Genomic DNA, 18,441 nt, shown 5'->3' with positions numbered 1-18,441 from the left:
AACACAAGATTCTAGACCGGCAGCCTGTTTAATAGGCCGATTTAACCCACCCAGCTGAATAACTAGCCGGTGCTCCTCCGAGCGCTTCCTCTCGTCGTTGTACTCGCTTGACGGGAATGATCAAGATATTCCGCAATTTCCCGCGCCGCACCGATGGCGCCATCCCCGACTCACGTTCTCGCTGTAAACCTTCCTGAACTAAAGAAAAGAAAATTATTGCGGGAATTCTCGGGAAAAAAAATCATGCCATCGTTGGAATACTTGCAACAGAGTGACCCAGATGAGGGAATGGAGATCACTATATTTGGAACCAATTACTTGACTCGGTCTGTCCTGTACTTGATCGCAACTGCAACAACTTACCGACTAGCCCGACCTATCCCAGATGCCGTTGACCTCAGATCAAGTCAAAATCGTCAAGGCGACGGTTCCTGTCCTGGCGACACACGGGGCTACCGTGACGGCCCATTTCTACAGTAATTTGTTGCGCGACAATAAGGAATTGAAGAACATCTTCAACACCACAAACCAGACGAACGGCCACCAATCTAGGGCACTTGCTGGCGCGGTTTACGCTTACGCTGCTCACATTGACGAACTTGGCGCCTTGTCACCTGCCGTCAAGCGCATCTGTCACAAACATGCATCACTATACATCCGTCCGGGGCAATATGAAATCGTCGGGAAATATTTATTAGGCGCCTTTCAGGAGGTTCTGGGAAATGCTTTCACACCCGAAGTACGAGACGCTTGGGCAGCCGCGTACTGGCAATTGGCCAAGATCATGATTGATGCCGAGGAGAACCTGTATCGTGAAGGCGACGGCTGGACGGATTGGCGCAACTTCAGAGTGTACAAGAAAACGCCAGAGTCAGAGGAGATAACATCTTTCTATCTCACTCCGGAGGATGGAAAGCCGCTACCATTGTATAAGCCCGGTCAGTATATCTCGGTTCGAATAAAGGTGCCCGGCCTAGAGCACTATCAATGCAGACAATATTCTTTGAGCGACTCACCTCGAAACGAATACTACCGAATTAGCGTCAAGAAAGATCGTGGTCTGGACTCTGCGACGGCACAGACGGTGTCTCATCCTGGGCTCATCTCGAATCATTTGCACAACAGCGTTCAAGTGGGCGACATTATTCAAGTCTCGTGTCCACAAGGCGATTTCTATCTCGAAGAAACAAAGTCTAAATCGCCAGTTGTCCTCATTTCCGCTGGTGTCGGTCTGACGCCCCTCATGTCGATGATTAATACTCTTACGAGCACGCATTCTGACCGTCCCATCCACTGGATTCACGCGACGCATTCTCGGTTCACGCAGGCTTTCCGAGCTGACATTCAGATGGTCGCTAACTCGCATGAGAATGTCAGAGCGACTGTCTTCAACAAGCTCCCTTGTGACGACGACGTCCTAGGCAGTGATTATCACTATGCCGGTCGCCTCGACCTGAGCAAGCTGGACAGAACTTCCGACTTATACCTCAATAACAAAAGTACAGAGTACTTCATCTGCGGACCGACGACATTCATGACAGATGCCGAAAGGGTACTTCTAGAGCTCGGAGTTGATTCAAGTAGAATCCACGTTGAACTTTTCGGTACTGGTGGAGTTCCGCCTGTATGAATTACAGTTGAGCTGTGTTGTAGGTGATTGTTTAGTAATAGAAGTCTCCATTCATGATGATAATCGATTTATATTCAGAATTTCGAAGTAAATATGTCGAATCAAAGCTTCACTTTCCAGTGACTTGATCATTGTGACCCTCCAGCTTACAGTAGTGCTAAAGCGGAAATGCCGTAGTATATGGTCATCTCGTACTATCCGCCCGTCGTCCGGGGCTCAACCGATAGGGTTAAGAATCCTGACATCGATCTCTAAGCGGTCGTTCAGGAAACTCACCAGACTTACTGTCGTGTGATTGACCGACAAGTCAAAACTAGCAAACTGCTGATGGCCGCGGTCCAGCATAAATAATCCGCTTTGCTATGAGTTAAAGAGAGAAAAATCGTGGACGGCATTAGTGTTGACAATGCCAGATATTACACACTTTCCGTCACTCCGTAGCACTTGATTCCGAAACAGCTCATCTTCATCTGTATCTAAAGGCAGCAGCTGCCAAACACTGACGATACAATTAGGAAATATCACTTCCTGGAGAACCGGACCGAATAACATAGCGACCAGGTTAAAGTGCCTCGTCAGATTTCGTCAGGATTCACTTGCAACAAAACGGTATAAGGATCATACGCAACAATGAGAATCTTAAGCATCAAGAGGAAAGCGTTCTTTGTCGCCGACGGATTCAATATTAGCCTACCGAGAGGATTGTCAGGATGTAATGCCGTGTAGAAATCAGTGGAGCAGTGCTCACAATGATGCAGGAGATTAGGCGCTATGTAAGAGACAACTCAAAGCTCAATACAAGCCGATTTCGCGCCAGTTTACAGTTGCACGAATGAAGTTGGGTGCCAAGTGACAGATAGGGCTAGGGTTAATTGACTTTCAAAGGAAGCAGCGACAAAAGGACAAGAATGCCAACCATACAACCTTTATCCTATCACAAGTACGGTCCGTCAACCGTGACAAATCCACCGGCTAATTTCAACAACATTTTGGCCATCACTGTGCTGTTTCTCTACCAGTCTGCGATTCACTGGCATTGGTATTCACGCAGTCAAGCTGCAGATGTGACATTAGTTTGTCATGTAAGCAACTAGACTTCCACCAATGAAGATACTACTTACTAATTTCTCATGACCGTCTGGTCGGCAGGCTACAATGAAGGCTTCTGTCATTCTAAGAAATAATCTGAGGGGACTATAACCCGCCCAAGGCTGTCGCATCCTCATGCACGTTCATCCTTTTTCATTTCTGCCTCAACGTCTCCGATGTTCTTAAAGGGACCTGTAGGATTCGAGTGAAGGTTCTTTCGCATATACTAATACACAGTGAGCAAAGAATTTCGAACGCACGGTCATTAGCAGCCTCCGTTGTGGCAACAGGGATTGACTGCCAATTGCATAGATTTGACCACAGAACTCAGTTACTAAAGAAGCCCGAGAGCGGCCAACCTAGTCGCACGCGTTATATTTCAAACTAAGTCAAAACCTGTATTGTATTTACCTATCTAGCCGGACGAAAATGCACAATCTAATCAAGAAGATACACGATGGCCTCAAACGGACGCAGCGCGATGTCCTTTTTCAAATTCTCAACATCACCATAATTTGACAACAAAACCTTTCCGGACCTCACATATTCCTCTGGTACGGTCCACAGGGCCTCCAGCTCGCTAAATGACGTAATCACAAGCACACGTTTACCTTCATATCGCCGTTCATATGATAGGACCTGCTCGTCTACAGCATCCACCAAATTAAAAGATCCATAGACAAATATATCCTTATGGGCGCGTCGCAAGTCAAAAATCGATCGCCAGTACGAGTACACGCTCGACGGATCGTCAACTTGAGATACGGCATTCCACTCTTTGTAGTCGTCCATGACATCCATCCACGGTTGGACTGTGCTGAAACCTGCAAAAGCAGTGCTGTCCCACTGCATTGGGGTACGTGCGTTGTCACGACATTTCTTTTGGAGATCGGCCAGGACGACTTGGAGCACTTCTTCAGATGCCCCGGATTCCACTAGTCTAATAACGTAAGCAATAAGTTCAATAATAAGATCCAGGGGCGACCTACTCGGTGTAGAAATTGATTGACTCCAAGTCCTTCAACTTGTCAATTCCCCATGACTTTGGCATATTAGCCATGCCAAGCTCCTGCCCTTCATAAACAAACACAGATCCGCTCTGCAATCCTAGGAAAGTAGCCAACATTTTCGCGGCGTGGGCGCGAAATTCCGGCTTGTCGGACGCAAACCGCGAGACGGATCGTCCTTGGTCGTGGTTCTCGAGATATAGCGCATTCCAGCCGTGGTGCTCGTACATATATGTCTCCCACTTGTTGACAATTCGCTTGAGTTCGCTAAGCTTCCACTTGCGCGGGAAATACCTGCCGACGGGCGATATGTCCATGTCCACTCTGTATATCATTAGTCGGTAATATCGAAGAAGACGACACGTTATTAGCCACTCACATTTCGAACTGGAAGATCATATTTAATTCCTCCCGCTCCTCAGCGACAACCTTAATGACCTCGTTGGGATCTGTGAATCCTCCCATCTCACCGACACTAAATGCGTCGTACTCCCTAAAAATTTTCCCCATACCACGGAGATGTTCGTGCAGGCGGGGACCGTTGGTATAGTAAATAGCCCCATCCTGATACTTGGCAGACGGATTTGCCACGGCCGCGTCAGGAAAGTCGAGGTCTTTGCTGATAAGATTGATCGCGTCAAGCCGGAACCCATCGACTCCGCGATCGAGCCAGAACCGGATCACATCGTGAACCTCGGCCTGCACTTTTGGATTTTCCCAGTTGAGATCAGGTTGTTCTTTGGCAAAGAGGTGAAGGTAGTATTCGTCACTCGCCTCGTCGTACTCCCAAACGCTTCCTATTAGAAAAGTTATAATTGGCCATTCATGAACAGCCGAGGAAGTGACATACCACGAAAATACGACAACCAATTGTTGGGCGGAAGACGTTCTCCGTTGGGACCGATCTTGGGTTTCTTCCACACGTAGTAGTCACGGTATGGACTGTCCTTCGATGAAATAGCAGACTTGAACCACTCATGCTGTCGACCATCAGGAATCTAATTGAAGACAATCTTTAAATCTATTGATCTTACCTGGTCAGAAGTGTGGTTCACGACCAAATCCATGACAAGCTTGAGACCGCGCTCATGCAGCCCTCGGATCAGGTCGTCAATGTCATCCAGCGTACCGTATTTCTCATATATATCTCTGTAGTCCGATATGTCGTAGCCCATGTCAACCTGGGGCGACTTGTAGCATGGACAGAGCCAGACAATATCAACGCCGAGGTCCTTGATGTAGTCAAGCTTTGAAATTATTCCCGGAATATCGCCGACACCATCGCCGTTGGAGTCCTTGAACGATGCTGGATAGATCTGGTAGACATTGGCCTCTTTCCACCAGGGACGCTTAGCGGATAAGGAATTGTCGACAACCATTGTTGGCAACTATGATGGAGAATATGGGCGTCTGTTACACTCATCGTGACAAGCTGGCGTTGGTCTTTTTGTATAGTCCTTGCTCGACTGAACATGGTCGGCCGGCCGGCGAATCGAGGGGCCGGGACCGTGCGGCGCAGAAAGCAGACCCGGAACTACTTCGGCAAAACGTTGCTCAAAATTCTCCGTCAGCTGATGTACCCCGCAGAACTTCCCCACACTCCGTATTCTATCCGGGGGGCCAGTTCTGTCCATTTGACGTCTACTAAGTCATCCAGTTGGTCGCTGAACCCCGCAAATTGATTTGGTCCTGCAGGCTCACGATGTTCATTCCCGAAGTTACACCGCTCCAAACTCCCGCACAAACATAATATTGTTCATTCACACTATGCAACATACTAAAGAAACTCATCTACTAAATATGTGATTTATCCAAGACACCCAAACCCCGCGATACCAATTCAAAAAAACATCGGCGGCAACCCCGTTATAGCCGTCATGAACGGCGCCAAGTACGGATGTTGCCCTCCACCAAACGTCGCCAAGAGTGATATGTACTGATTCAAGACCTCCGTATCCGATGGCACTAGCTGAGACTCCTCAATTCTAGTCTTGCCCCAGGACGGGTAACACGATAAGACCATGACGACACTGCTCGCAATATCGTACAGCTTTCCAACAATCGAGAACCCATGAACCTCTATGCATTCGATAGTGAAGCTCTTGCTGATCTCGATGGTTTGTCGCGCAATATCGAATGGGTACGAAAGACGACTTTCGCGGCAACCCTCTATGTCATTTCTCTCATTCACAAGGCCGTGGGCGTGACAAACGTTCCACAATCGATTGTGCAGCCAGAGCCGTGAAATCATGATGTCAGCTCTCTGAGCGTCGGTAAATAAATTGTCTCCAGTGGGCGTGGACGCGCCGTCGTAGACATCTGACATGAACTGGTGCATGTCAAGCACGCGTTCTGTAGTAATCATTGGACAACCGGCAGCAGAATTTGCCCCACATTGGTTGTTCCAACAGTCTAACATGTCAGTACTAACAACGCTGTATAGGCTGACAAGAGTCGTCAAGCCACACATTGCACCCAAAGGGCCTGGATCAAGTCCATAAAACTTAGATTTATCGATTCGCGACAGTAGGTTTCCGGATAACGCGTACCGATATTGAACAGCAAACGCACTAGAGCTGTTAGCAGCATTGGATTTGACACCGAAAGAAAAATACTCACGGTTCCGTTACAGCTAGTATCCGATACAACGTTGCCCTCTGCTCGCGCTCATTAACTGTTACAATGTTGTCCTCAAGCGACTGCACTTCCATAATTTCCGCCAACGTCACGGCCTCGCACAACCGCGACCACGCGGCATGTGGCAACTGCCGATTGATAAAACACGCACAGAGAAAAAATGATGTGAGGATATTATCGACGCTGGGCCGCTCGGTGAAAGCAGGATTCATATTTCGCATCGCTATGGCTTTGTCCATTAGTGTTTCGGCGAGTTTTGTGCGTTCGCGCACTGCTGGTTTATCCTGCAGAGCATCGTCGCGCTTGAAAACCGGCTGCAACAGCACGTATGCGCAGATTGAGAGAACAAGCGCGCCGAACTCAAAATTGTGTGTGTGCACACCAGCGCGAAGGCGCACTGATAGGGACGCAGTGTCGACCAGTGGATAGTATTTCGACATGTGACAGATATAGGACTCGATCAAAGAATTCATAGTCTGAATGTCGACGTTGATGGACGTGGGAACATACTGTGCCAGGTCGTCGTCATAGCCGACTAGCAACGATGACGCTGTGAAATCCGTGCAAAGCGAATCGAACAGCTCTGACGGAAACACGATTTCACTTGCCGGCGTCGTAATTTCCGCGCCGACCAATGACATATCAACGTTGCTAGGCGACAAGCAAGATAATAACGGCGAAGGCGAAAGCATCAGTGATGATGGAGATTTGACGCTTTCCGCCCTCGGCAACCTCGCAAAATTGACAACGTTTTCGGGCAGCTGCCGGATGAGACCGATCCTGCTACATATGAAAGTCAGCAAACTGTGGCTTTCAGCACTAAAGAAAAAAAAACAGTACTGACTTTCCAGACGGACCCTTCTTTTTGCGTGGCCGGACATAAGAGCAATCCAGGCAAAGTCTGCTGCATGTCCGACACCGCAACGAACGATTGCACTATGTCTCGTCAATTCGGCCCAACGTGCGCTTGTGGCAATGCAGACTACTCACCTTGATCTTTCGAATCCAACACTGATCGCAAGCTCGATCGTGCAGTGATTCTGGTAAAGAGACCATCTCTCGTGTCTGCGACAATGCGGTGAGGGCGGGGGCATCTGTTCTCTAACAGAGAGATGTGCGACGATGCGGGGAAGGCGGCAGGAAGAAACGAGGGTCTTGTAGAAGGGTTAAGCGACAAGCGTCCACTTGACAGACGCTGGGACGTCCCAATGTAGATTCATTCGATTCTGCGGACTACAATAAATTCTGTATCAAGGTTGTGCAACTCGTAGGACTGCTTGCACACGAATAAGGATTACTGGTTAGTATTTGACTATTGAGTAATGAGTATTGGTTACCGAGGTCTTCAATTCCTAGTTATTCGTAGTTTTGCCCGTATTGGCGCCTATATTCCAATTCCAAATCACGTGAATCCTCGTTCCCCCTTACCAAGGCTGCTTCTTCATTCTTCAACAACGACTGCAGTTATGGACCTCAACGAGCGAATAACTACCCTGAAGATGGGATACCAGAATTGATAATAGCTGCAGAGTCTTTGCCTTTTCTTCAAATTACCCCATATCCAAATAACGGTTGGCCAAGCCGGTGTATGGCCAGATATCACCCACAGCCCAATATTGAGCGATTATGACCGACCTCGTTACCAAGCTGAAGCTATACAGACCTTGCCGGCGGCGGTCGGAATAGCCGTTTTATTAATTTCCGAAGTCACATGATTCCTGACAGTAGTTATTCCTAATTTAGTAATACTGCCGCTATGGCGATGTTATCGACTATTTACCTATACTATTTATAGGCAAGCAAACATTCCTGCCAATAATATCGACAGTATAGTATTGTCGCCGATATAGTACAGGCAAAATTGGAGTATCGGCAAATAGTTATAGCCATACCTGACAGTGCGAAAGTCTCAATTTACTATCAATAATATATGTACCCTAAACATAATGCACATGATATCTGCTCTAACTCCAAAAGGCAAGTCCGGTAGTAACAAATTACTTGACATATTCAACCATTTCGACCTCCGCTTTAGGCGCATCCAAATCCGACTTAACGCCATTGAACGGATCGACAGCGATGGTTCTAAACTTTCTCGCGCCAACTTTGCGCTCGAACAGAACATTAAGCTCGCTATATGCCAGTCCCTTTGGTTCGGGCAGTCTGAAGAACGTCCATACGATTAGAATTGCGTTGATGCCAGCCCAGAAGAACGCAGTTTTGCCCTTCCAGTTCCATGCGGTAGGGTTGAGCATGTATGGTGTAATAATTGCATTAAAGATGCAGCCGATATTGTACACGTTGCGGGCTAGCACGATCGATTTCGAGCGCAGTCTGGTGGATGGAATTTCAGCAACAAGCGAGTAGCAGACTGGCCCGACCGTGCAGTCGTATACAAGAGTGAACACGAGAAGCATCGAACCAATGGCCCAGCTGGCACCAGCGTTGGACTCTGGCGCAAGCGAAACAAAGCCGATAATGAGGAGCAGAACGAACATGACCGCCATGCCGTACATATATAGTGTGCGACGGCCACAATACGTCATGAGAAGCCACGAGAAGACGGTGCCGAATGCGCCAAGGGCATATTGAATGAGAGAAAAGTTGAATGACTGGTTGGTGGCCAAGCCAGCTTGTTGATAGAAATATGTCGAGTATCCCATCAGGGCCGAGCCGCAGAGTGCCTGCATCGACCAAACAACACTGACTATCTCGGTCCTTCTCAGCTCCGTGCCCTTAAAGCAGTCAAAGTATGACGTTCCCTCAGAGATTTTCCGCTCCATCTCGTTAGTGTGGATCATCATGGCGACTTTCTGCTCCGTGCTGAAGTTGTGATTGGTCTTACTGACGAGCCGATCAATAGCTGCCGCGGCAGCGTCCGTTCTGCCTCGACGAACAAGCCACCAGGGCGACTCGGGAGCGAAAAAGACACCGATCATGATAGGAACGGGCCAGAACCATTGAATCGCGTAGGGAGCCTTGTATGCCCACTCGTTTTCGACAGACAGCATGCCTCGCAGCACACCGGACGCGATTACCTGGCCAATGACCCAGCAGAGATTGACATAGGTCGTGAGGTATGCCCGAAGAGCAATGGGACAAACTTCGGCCGCATAGGTCGTAGTGACGGTCTGAAACACGCCCCACCTGAGTGTATAAAATTAGTAGCTATAATAATTTTGCTGATTTACGGACTTACGGGAATCCGCAAAGAATGTAGGCCACCTGCAAGGTCTGGATGTTCGGAGCGAAGAACTGAATGAAAACGAAGCCGCAGATTGCGATGAGGGCACTGATCATGGTTTTGCGATATCCGTATCGTTCAGACGCGATGCCGGCAATGAGTAATCCAAAAATCTCGCCGACGAGAGCTCCGTTCGACAATCCCGCTTGCCAGGGTGCAGAAACCTGGTAGGAACCATCAGGCTGAAGTTCGCCAAATTTCTTGACGAAAGCGGGAAACGCGTAGAAGGAGTTCAGCAGGACAATATCGTAGCCCTCCATAATGATTGCAAGAGAAAGTAGGATAGACCATCCGACAGCCTTTGGATAGAGCTTGAGCGCCTGGCCCGGGGTCATCTGGTGTTCGAAAGATGTTGCATCCTTTGCTTCTGCAACTAGGTCCCCACTGAGGTTCTGAGTGACTGTTGGTAATAGGACCATTGGCTCGGCGCCAGCCTCAGCCATCTTGATGTCGACTTCCTTAGTCTGCATTGTGTGATAGTAGGAGTATGGAATCAGCACAACATTTTGGTGGCGGCCGTTGACGGTCGATATATATATGTACACAAGTTATATATGCATGGAGTCGCATATAGTTAGGCGAAACCTGGGGATTGATTCACGACCCCGCATTGTGGCCACCGGGTCCACTCAAAGTCATGCGGCGCAGGGGGGCAGACAGGACGTACTTGCGTGGTCGATGTCACGACTCTGTGTTTGCACCGGCGGCCGGACTAGTCCTAGTTAGTGGTTGTTGCGTCGTGTGCCTATGCCGATGTGGAGATACGATGATCTTGATGGTCGACTCGGTGGAGACGCGGGGGAAAGTACAGTAGCGCCGCTGTAGTGCCGGGGTGGCGAAGTAGCCCCGGGACCCCGCTCCAATCCTGAATCCACGCCCTAAAATTTGCATGGTCCGCACATATTGAGTATTGCAATATCCTCTAATTTTGTAGGCTTGCCATTACAATGTCTGCATTTCTTTGCGTATTTGCGGGCAGGGTTGTCCATCTGAGGAGGGCTACAATAATTTAGAGCTAATTTGGTCATGCCTGATATGCCACGTTGTCGTATTATTATTGCAATGACTGCAGAGGAAAGCACGTGTGTTCGTAGAACTCGGCTGGTCCTGACGTGTAGTCAAAAACCATTGCGGGGAATCAAACCAAGTCGCCCGTCAAGCCGCACCGGGTCAAGGTCCACCCGGCGGTTAAGTACGAACGAATAATGTGACCAAGATAGTCGAGGCGGATGTCTCTGAAACGGCGTCCGACCTAAACTCAAATACAGATCAATAGCTCGGGTCTTCGTGCGGAGAATCTAACGAGTCCGCTGCAATCCCGCCAACACTCCAACGCGACGATCCGGCGGGGGGTTGCGTGCTGCGTAACCACTGCGGACGTAGCCAGCTTCTGCGTGTATATTGAAGGCATCGATCGACGGATAGGGTCAGGATCGGAGTCTATAATGTGGAGCACTTCGCCATCACGGTCATGCTGAAGAAGGTCCTCGTCCGCTATGCTGATGTCGATAGTCAACAGTACTGCCTGACTCTGGGCCATATCAGTACTCACATCGACGCAACTCATTCTCGATCATAATCAATTGTAGAGGTGGATACGATTTGCGATTAATCGTTATTCGTAATAATTTCGTATTCGTAAAGTCCAATACGATTACTTTACGAGGTCCATCTAATATTTCACGATTAACTATACGAGCGCTGAGCTTGGTTACTCGCAAAAAATCGTATGGTCAGGCACGTGACTTTCATTTTCTGCTCTGAAATGCACACGTAGAGGACAAACAAATAAAGAGAGATAAAATAGCACAAAATTACCATTCAGCTCTTGAGTAGTGATCTGCGACTAAAGTTGGAAACCAGTTTGATGAATACGCACTTCGATACCATCTTAATTTTTCACGCCATACCTAAATAGGAATACGATTACAATACGATTACTTTACGATTAGGTTCTCATTTTCGCGATTAACTTTACGAATAGTATAAAATATTGACGGTACCGTAATCGTATCCACCTCTAAACAATTGTCATATTTTGCCCAAAACTCTGGGATTAGGAAAGTCTGCTTGTGCGAGCGACACTGATGTTGCAGGAATGTTTCAGCGGGTCTTTTATCTCGGCCCGACAATCGGTAGCGGCGGATGGCAGCACAGGTTAGGGTAAGCACTCACTACGGTCTCACTGTCGTACGGAATCGCCCAATTTGTTTAATTATTTTGTTACGAACGGCAATAATAACTGGTCGTCATTAATTACTCAGTGGCATGACTTGATATATATCAGTATCTGATCTACCTATGCTGTGACTGCTGTCGTGCCAATTCAAATGAGCAACAACGACTCTGCGCGGAAAGGCTGCCGCGGATCATCATTGGGCATAGATAAGAGAGGGTGAGGTGATCGAGGTGGACGTGAGGCCGGTGGAGGAAGGTTTCGCATTGCGCGGCGAAAATTATCGGAAAAACTTTCTGTGCGCCAACAGTTAAGGGAATGTTGTACGATTGGCCCATTTTGGGCAGCGTGTACGATGTCGTTTCGACCAGAGAGAAGTGTAGGCTCTATATCGCTGAGGAAACGGGACCTTTATCGAGGATGGGTCAACCTTACAGCTGTCCTACATACCGGCATCATGTCGCCAAGGTAATTGCGAATGACTTGCGTGTTACAGGCATGCGACGCGTCCAAGTACAGCGTGCACTACGTGCATAAGAAGCTGCTCTTCGACAATGCGGTTTGTAGTGCGTTCGCTTTGTGTTTGGGCTACAGGTGTATTTGAAAGCGTTTCTGGCCCAGATTATCAACGCTACCGCTGAACCACATCTCATGGTCAGCCGCGCATTAGAAGTCGGCATTGTTGACCTGGCAGTCTACAGAGCATCTCAGCAGTTACGGCTGATCCGAAATACCAAGCTTGGAAAAGTACGGTCGTTGAGAATGGTAGGCGAGGACGGTGCTATTTTTTTTCCTCGTACTCCGGAATGTGTCGTTTGGCAGTCTCTGTCCGAGATTTCGGCAGTTTGTGGAGTCAATACGCAAGCAACAACGAAGGACACAAACGAATACGCAAGCGAAAACAAAGCATATGAAGTGAAGACCAAAACACAAGCCGGAACATAAATCCGCAACTCGAAGGACACGCCACGTCAGTGCGAGCCGCACGCCGCACATTGTCTCGACGTTCATGACACAGATGGCGGGAGCGTTTTCGCCATTATCCGCGGCACGACGTAACAACGCGCTACCTTATAGGCAATCACGGTGGATACCGCAGGCGTATACGCTACAGTAACGTACTCTCGTAACGTACTCCACTATACGATCTATCATCTCCATCCAGACCTGTTCTGACCAACTTCCATCGAGATACAACATTGGACAAAGCTGCACTGCAACCGAACCATTGACAGCTGCTGGACGAGACACTACCCTTTCCTAACCCTCAAGCGGGCGCAGGGCTTCAACGCCTTGCAGGACCAGGACTTGAAATCAGAGACAGTCACTGCGGCCGGACTTAGGGCCGCACAATCCTCATGTACCGGCAGTCACCCGGCAGCGACTTGGTCGGCCTTTATTTCCGCATATGCTTTCGCCGAAGCTACGACTTCCTGAACAGTCGTCCGTGATAGTTCTACTTTCGCGTTGAGAATGTTCCTCCCATCATCTTCCAGCTGGCTCCGAGCCAGCCAGAATCCGGGGTAGACGGCACTGACAGGCTCAAGCCCAAAGGCAAGGGTCTCCACCTTCGAAACCTTGCTGAAGCCCGAGCTCAGGACTTGATTGACCTGCCAGCACAACCTCTCCGCCGACACGGCGTGCAGCCTATAATGACGCGTCAGACGATAGCCGAGGCTCAGCCTCAACCGGGGAGATCTAAAACCATATCTCTGAGGATGCTAAAGGGTGTCACGATATGTTTGGGAGGCACTAATCAAACCTTATCTGGCTATGGGTGCTTGCCTGAGCATCCAGATTAGCACTGCTACATGCACAGTGACACTCATAGTATGCAAGCAACTCACGCAGCAAAATACCTGGTAGTCCGATTCCTCGCTCATCGAGCAGTTAGAGCTCGTTCACATGAAATCTCAAGAGGCCGACATGATACGGATGGCATTATAATGAAACTTAAGGCGACTTTGATACAGGGATTATTGGGAGGGAACTCTCATACTGGCGACATTCAGGCTACTAGTACACACTTTGTGTTAGGTCAGATCATTGATCACACGGAATTATCTAGCACTACTTTGTTCAATAAAAACTGTCTTCAGCACCAGCAAGGAGAAAAATAGGGTGTCTCTGCTCCAATCCAGTTGCTCCAGTGATTGGACTGGCGGGACAAATTCTGGGCGACAGATCCCGTTATCAGTACACTGATCTCAGATATCGGCCAGTAGGTCCCATTCATGTATTTAAGGCCCAATTCGCTAGCGAGCTAGCGACGGTGACGACCGTTTTGCCGGGACCGAGCTCCTTTGCGAGCGCAAGCGCCAAGCGCCAGGCGCGATGCCCGGCGGTTATCGCTCAATCCTGTAAAAATGCGGTCGAAGGATGTCAAGAGTTTGCAACTGCTGCAGACAAAGCTATTCGGGTCTCTGCAAAGCTTGATGGGCCAGTGTTCGCTAAATCAGTCCTGGCGTTGTGTTGACTCAGGCCACGTGGGAAACGTTGCGATGGTCATTGACGCCGCCATTTAAGTGATCCTCATACTTTGGCCAATCTATGAAGCTTGAAGCGACAGAAATCAGACTGATTCTTCATCTGGTCATCAGTATAGTGACATGGCTGAAAGCTATGCCGTATGTTATCAGCATTTCTATTGCCGATAAGCATGTAAAGACAGACAATCCTCTCGCGGTCAAATGGCGCATAGAAGTGGCTAAATTGCAGTGACTTCTCTGCATAGTTCATCATCGGCCTTAAGATGCTTACTCCATCGATGCTGTTGTCATTGCTGGCAATTGCTTTCACTGTCGAGGCTGCTGTCAAGAATCAAAGAACACGGTCGACCACGACACCCAATTGGTTTCAAACAACCCCTATTAGCTACGCAGGTCCGTTTCGTCCTGATGTCGAATATATCTGCCCCTAAGAGACCAAGCTGATATGACGAGGTCCGACTGCTACTGGAGCTGCCCCGTTCCTGGCCCAGACAAATCCAGCTCCCTTCGGTCATAAAGCTGAGCCAAGAGATGCTCGTCCCCCAAGGCCGCAAGGAACTGTTCGAGAGTGGCATCCTGAACTACTACAACTACGGCCATCTGTATGACAAGTCATTCAAGCTCGTCGTCCGGACTTTATCCCAGGCCGTCCGTGTGTTCGAGAGCGCCGAGAACTTTCTAGCAAGTTTTTCGGGCTCGACTGGGCTGAGCATGCTAATCTTCCTGTTCTTGGTGTGTTCGATTGTCCCAGGTTCTTCGAGAGTATTGTTTTGGCTGCGGAGGTAGGGGATACTTGGAAAAGCATCTATTTGAAGGAGAGGACCGCGAAGCTAAGAAAATTCACGGGCCACTACAACTGGACAGTGGCCGATAGTTTCTACGCTCAGACTCTCTGCTCGTACGAGACCGTTGCTCTTGGCTACAGCGATTTCTGTTAACTATTTACCTATGAAGAATGGGAAGACTTCGGATATTTCTTTTGACATCAATTCTGCCTTTTGGCCGTGTAGAGGGTCATCTGCTCAACGTTCCTGCCAATACAACAGGGGCTAATATGACGTTGGATACGAACCCTGTTACCTTCCCTGTCAATCAGAGTTTGTATCTGGACTTCGGTCACGATGCGAATATCATCGCCGCCATGAGGGCGTTTGGCGTTTGGACTGAGGCAGTTCGCGGAATTCCTGCCTCGACTGCCCGACCTGCTCATCGGCAACTTGTAGCAAGCAATATCGCGCCGTTCGCCGGAAGACTGAATATTGAGATCATCAAGGCGCCACATAAGGTTTCTGCCAGGCGGTCTTCCAAGACTGGTGCGAAGCATGATGCCTATATCTGCGACACGGGAGAGATGCATTATGTACATTTCGTTCTGAACCAGCGCAGTATTCCGCTGCATGTTAGCTTTGAGGCCTGCGAGTATCGCGATGACGGATGGTGTGAGCTGCCGACGTTTATGAATGTGCAGAAGGAAAACCGTCTGGGTAAAGCAGACTATCAATATGCTTGCTTTGGCAATTGGACAATGATGGGCTATGGTTTTTATAACTCTGGACATCCTGTGTAAGCAGGGCATGGTCACGGTGAATTGATGGCGGTTGTTGGCGGTTGTTCTTACCATATGTTGGCATTTGCTTAAGATAAAACATCCATGTGTATTATTTGACCTGTTTTTAGCAAATCAAAAGTAAATGATTATTTATAGAAGTCGGCGGACGGAAGAGCTGCAGGTGGCACTCGTTGTCGAGCGCACATTTGGACGATCTGACGAAGGCCCTCTTGTCGCCGACCTCGCCCAAGGATTTCCGTCTCCTTAACTATGCAGGGCCCCACCGCGAGGTCGTCCCGTTGGATACGCACCTTTCTATTCAGAGCGGCCGAATTGAATATAGTCAAGCATTCGAAAGCTTGCGACCAGGCCCCAAGACGGCGCGAAGGAGATTGGGCGCCGTTTGATTGAATCGGTTGTTCGCTACGATGTTGAAGATAATCGTTCTCATTGTGTTCCCATTTCAGATTGATTGTGAAGCATGGCCTAAGATTCCAAGCAATACGACTGCTTGTAAGGATGCAGAACTTTATCAGTGCTTTACAGTTCTATCGCCCAAGGATCTCATAATGGCCGGGATTGAATAGACTTGACCTCAGGCTGACAACGTATGTAAAATAATTAATGAGATCGAGACACATTTTTGCAAGGTCTGATAGAAGGCTACGTTTAAATAGGACGGGTGGGTAATTCGACGTTCAAACCGCCGTCACTGTCTTTAGAACAAAGTATGTTCCCGCAGTCTTACGACTGCTTACAGCTCGCCGGCATACAATAAAATCCCTATTCAACTGACCGCCGTCAACGACTTCTTCTCGCCTCGCTTGAACGCCTGATCAACATCCTCCCACTCTTTGTAAAATGCTTGGAACATCTTTACTCCCAACGGAATGTCGCGTGACCCAGTACACGCTCGGATGGAATGCATCGACAGTTGCGGAATGCCAACGTCGATAGAGCGGCAGCCCAGAGACGACGACAACATCGGACCGATTGTACCTCCCGATCTCGAGTCATTTCTGATCTGGAAGTACTGAATCTTGTTATCTGTTCGTCTCCCAATCTCTTCCAAGAACGCTGCTGACTCGCTATCTGTCGTCATGTGTCCATTAGGATCCCACGGCACGGTAATACCCACGTTCAACTTTGGTGTGTGATAAGGGAGATACGCGTATTCGAAATTGGGATTTACAGCATGCTTCACATCTGCTGAGACCAGAAACGAATTGGCATATGTCTGTTGTACCGTAGCACCATCACCAAGCGCATTGACAACTCTCGTAATACAGCTCTCCAGCAGACCACCGCGAGCACCTTGTTTCAACAAACTTCCAATCTCTTCATTGTCAAAGAAAGCAGCGACGTTGATATTGCTTCCTGTAGCAGCAAATTCCTCTGCTGTGTTCAGCAACGCGTTCGCTGCAGCAAAGCAGCACATCTTGTCATCCAGTCGTGGGCAGAAGACAAATTCCTGATCAAGACCGCCAATGGTTCCCTTCTGTGTGTCGAACAGCTCCAGGTCGAAGTTAAGCAGGTCCTTGACTTGAACATTAAGTTCAGATGCAATTACTCGCAACAGCCTGATATTGTGCTTTTCAGCTAAGGGCGCACCTACTTCGTCGGGCTTAAGATTGTTCTCCGATGGATCCGATGGCTCAAGCGCGATTATCGGCGTCGTGTTGGTCTCCAGATTAAACGGCCCACGAGATGGGGCACCAAAATGAGGAGCAAGCGTTGGGATCCGTGCGACCGGATAAGGAACGCAAAGTAATTTTGTTTCGAATGTGCCGTCTGCATTTCTCACGACCACTCGTCCACCGAGTCCAAGATCGCGGTCCCACCATGTGCTTGTATACGTTAACTACTTCGATCTCCAAATAAAGTTAGATCACAAAATGCACTTACTTTGTCATGGTACCAGAGTATGGCGCGACTCCAATCTGTGTGTATCCCTCGACAACCGGCTTCTTCGAAATTGGCTTGATCCTGGCAGTGAGGGCATCGATATGGGCAGCAATTATGCCAGCTCCATTTCCCCTCCTGTAATTTCCACCAACCACGAAAGCCACAATACTTGACCCGTTTCTCGTAGCAAAGTACTTCCCACCCTTCTTCAACTTTGACGTCCAGTCATCGCGTTCTGTGAGGAACTCGAATCCCTTTTTAGTGTACAGCTCCGCGAAGTATTCAGTCGCGTGAAACACAGTCGGATTCTCATAAATAAAATCGATGAATTCTCCAGTAATGCCCGCGGCACTAGCATTGGGCCCTACACATGCTATCCGCTCGGATGGTGTGAATGGAGACGGAACTGACATTACACCTCTGTCAAGAGCTGCCTGCCGAGTCATGGCATCTGATGTATTCTGCACGCCCACATCACGTTGACAACTCTGAGGGCTACGGACGTACTGTGAAGGAACACGCATTTTCCTGTTCTTTGAATAGCTGTTCGTTCGGAGAGAGTAGCAGCGATAAGCGGTTGCCGCACTTCAGAGCGCGCGCGACTATCCCGAGATCCTGAGGTTAGGGCTTGTCGCTACAAGTTCTGTAGGAGAATGCATTGTATGTCCACAATGGTTGAAGCCAGTTTCACATTCGAAGTACCACGAAAAATAAA

General features: G+C 48.8%; 8 protein-coding genes across 8 annotated transcripts; 3 read left to right on the top strand and 5 right to left on the bottom strand.

Moving 5' to 3' along the window:
• Window positions 1-385: 385 nt before the first annotated feature.
• POJ06DRAFT_269013 (flavohemo protein) lies at window positions 386-1,630 on the top strand (the record flags this gene model as incomplete). Its single annotated transcript, XM_056189350.1, has 1 exon — window positions 386-1,630. One exon carries the CDS (start codon window positions 386-388, stop codon window positions 1,628-1,630), a length of 1,245 nt encoding a protein of 414 aa, XP_056043589.1.
• A 1,376-nt stretch (window positions 1,631-3,006) lies between these two features.
• On the bottom strand, window positions 3,007-5,220 carry POJ06DRAFT_125023 (glycoside hydrolase superfamily). Its single transcript, XM_056184291.1, has 5 exons — window positions 4,761-5,220; window positions 4,577-4,706; window positions 4,106-4,523; window positions 3,709-4,050; window positions 3,007-3,659 (listed from the first exon to the last, which is right to left on the bottom strand). The coding sequence occupies exons 1-5, from the start codon at window positions 5,103-5,105 to the stop codon at window positions 3,158-3,160; spliced, it is 1,737 nt and encodes a 578-aa protein (XP_056043588.1). The 5' UTR covers window positions 5,106-5,220; the 3' UTR covers window positions 3,007-3,157.
• Window positions 5,221-5,414: 194 nt separating this feature from the next.
• Window positions 5,415-7,480, bottom strand: POJ06DRAFT_224229 (uncharacterized protein). The gene is made up of 4 exons (XM_056185688.1): window positions 7,354-7,480; window positions 7,208-7,299; window positions 6,346-7,146; window positions 5,415-6,296 (listed from the first exon to the last, which is right to left on the bottom strand). The coding sequence occupies exons 1-4, from the start codon at window positions 7,417-7,419 to the stop codon at window positions 5,567-5,569; spliced, it is 1,689 nt and encodes a 562-aa protein (XP_056043587.1). The 5' UTR covers window positions 7,420-7,480; the 3' UTR covers window positions 5,415-5,566.
• A 776-nt stretch (window positions 7,481-8,256) lies between these two features.
• Window positions 8,257-9,775, bottom strand: POJ06DRAFT_255521 (general substrate transporter). The gene is made up of 2 exons (XM_056187902.1): window positions 9,563-9,775; window positions 8,257-9,510 (listed from the first exon to the last, which is right to left on the bottom strand). Exons 1-2 carry the CDS (start codon window positions 9,661-9,663, stop codon window positions 8,361-8,363), a joined length of 1,251 nt encoding a protein of 416 aa, XP_056043586.1. The 5' UTR covers window positions 9,664-9,775; the 3' UTR covers window positions 8,257-8,360.
• A 2,326-nt stretch (window positions 9,776-12,101) lies between these two features.
• On the top strand, window positions 12,102-12,728 carry POJ06DRAFT_238865 (uncharacterized protein; the record flags this gene model as incomplete). The annotated part of the gene is made up of 3 exons (XM_056186012.1): window positions 12,102-12,251; window positions 12,280-12,342; window positions 12,378-12,728. The coding sequence occupies 3 exons, from the start codon at window positions 12,102-12,104 to the stop codon at window positions 12,726-12,728; spliced, it is 564 nt and encodes a 187-aa protein (XP_056043585.1).
• A 425-nt stretch (window positions 12,729-13,153) lies between these two features.
• POJ06DRAFT_269009 (uncharacterized protein) lies at window positions 13,154-14,563 on the bottom strand (the record flags this gene model as incomplete). The annotated part of the gene is made up of 2 exons (XM_056189349.1): window positions 13,154-13,430; window positions 14,544-14,563. The coding sequence occupies 2 exons, from the start codon at window positions 14,561-14,563 to the stop codon at window positions 13,154-13,156; spliced, it is 297 nt and encodes a 98-aa protein (XP_056043584.1).
• Window positions 14,564-14,803: 240 nt separating this feature from the next.
• Window positions 14,804-15,839, top strand: POJ06DRAFT_238864 (acid phosphatase; the record flags this gene model as incomplete). The annotated part of the gene is made up of 3 exons (XM_056186011.1): window positions 14,804-15,004; window positions 15,055-15,170; window positions 15,227-15,839. 3 exons carry the CDS (start codon window positions 14,804-14,806, stop codon window positions 15,837-15,839), a joined length of 930 nt encoding a protein of 309 aa, XP_056043583.1.
• Window positions 15,840-16,262: 423 nt separating this feature from the next.
• Window positions 16,263-18,285, bottom strand: POJ06DRAFT_124986 (peptidase M18). The gene is made up of 2 exons (XM_056184290.1): window positions 17,727-18,285; window positions 16,263-17,668 (listed from the first exon to the last, which is right to left on the bottom strand). Exons 1-2 carry the CDS (start codon window positions 18,248-18,250, stop codon window positions 16,609-16,611), a joined length of 1,584 nt encoding a protein of 527 aa, XP_056043582.1. The 5' UTR covers window positions 18,251-18,285; the 3' UTR covers window positions 16,263-16,608.
• Window positions 18,286-18,441: the final 156 nt, after the last annotated feature.

The sequence above is a fragment of the Lipomyces tetrasporus genome, assembly GCF_029532465.1.
Source record: "Lipomyces tetrasporus strain NRRL Y-64009 chromosome Unknown POJ06scaffold_6, whole genome shotgun sequence".
Lineage (NCBI taxonomy): Eukaryota > Fungi > Ascomycota > Lipomycetes > Lipomycetales > Lipomycetaceae > Lipomyces > Lipomyces tetrasporus.
The sequence above is the reverse complement of the archived record's forward strand: the minus strand, read 5'-3'. Positions and strand labels throughout refer to the sequence as shown.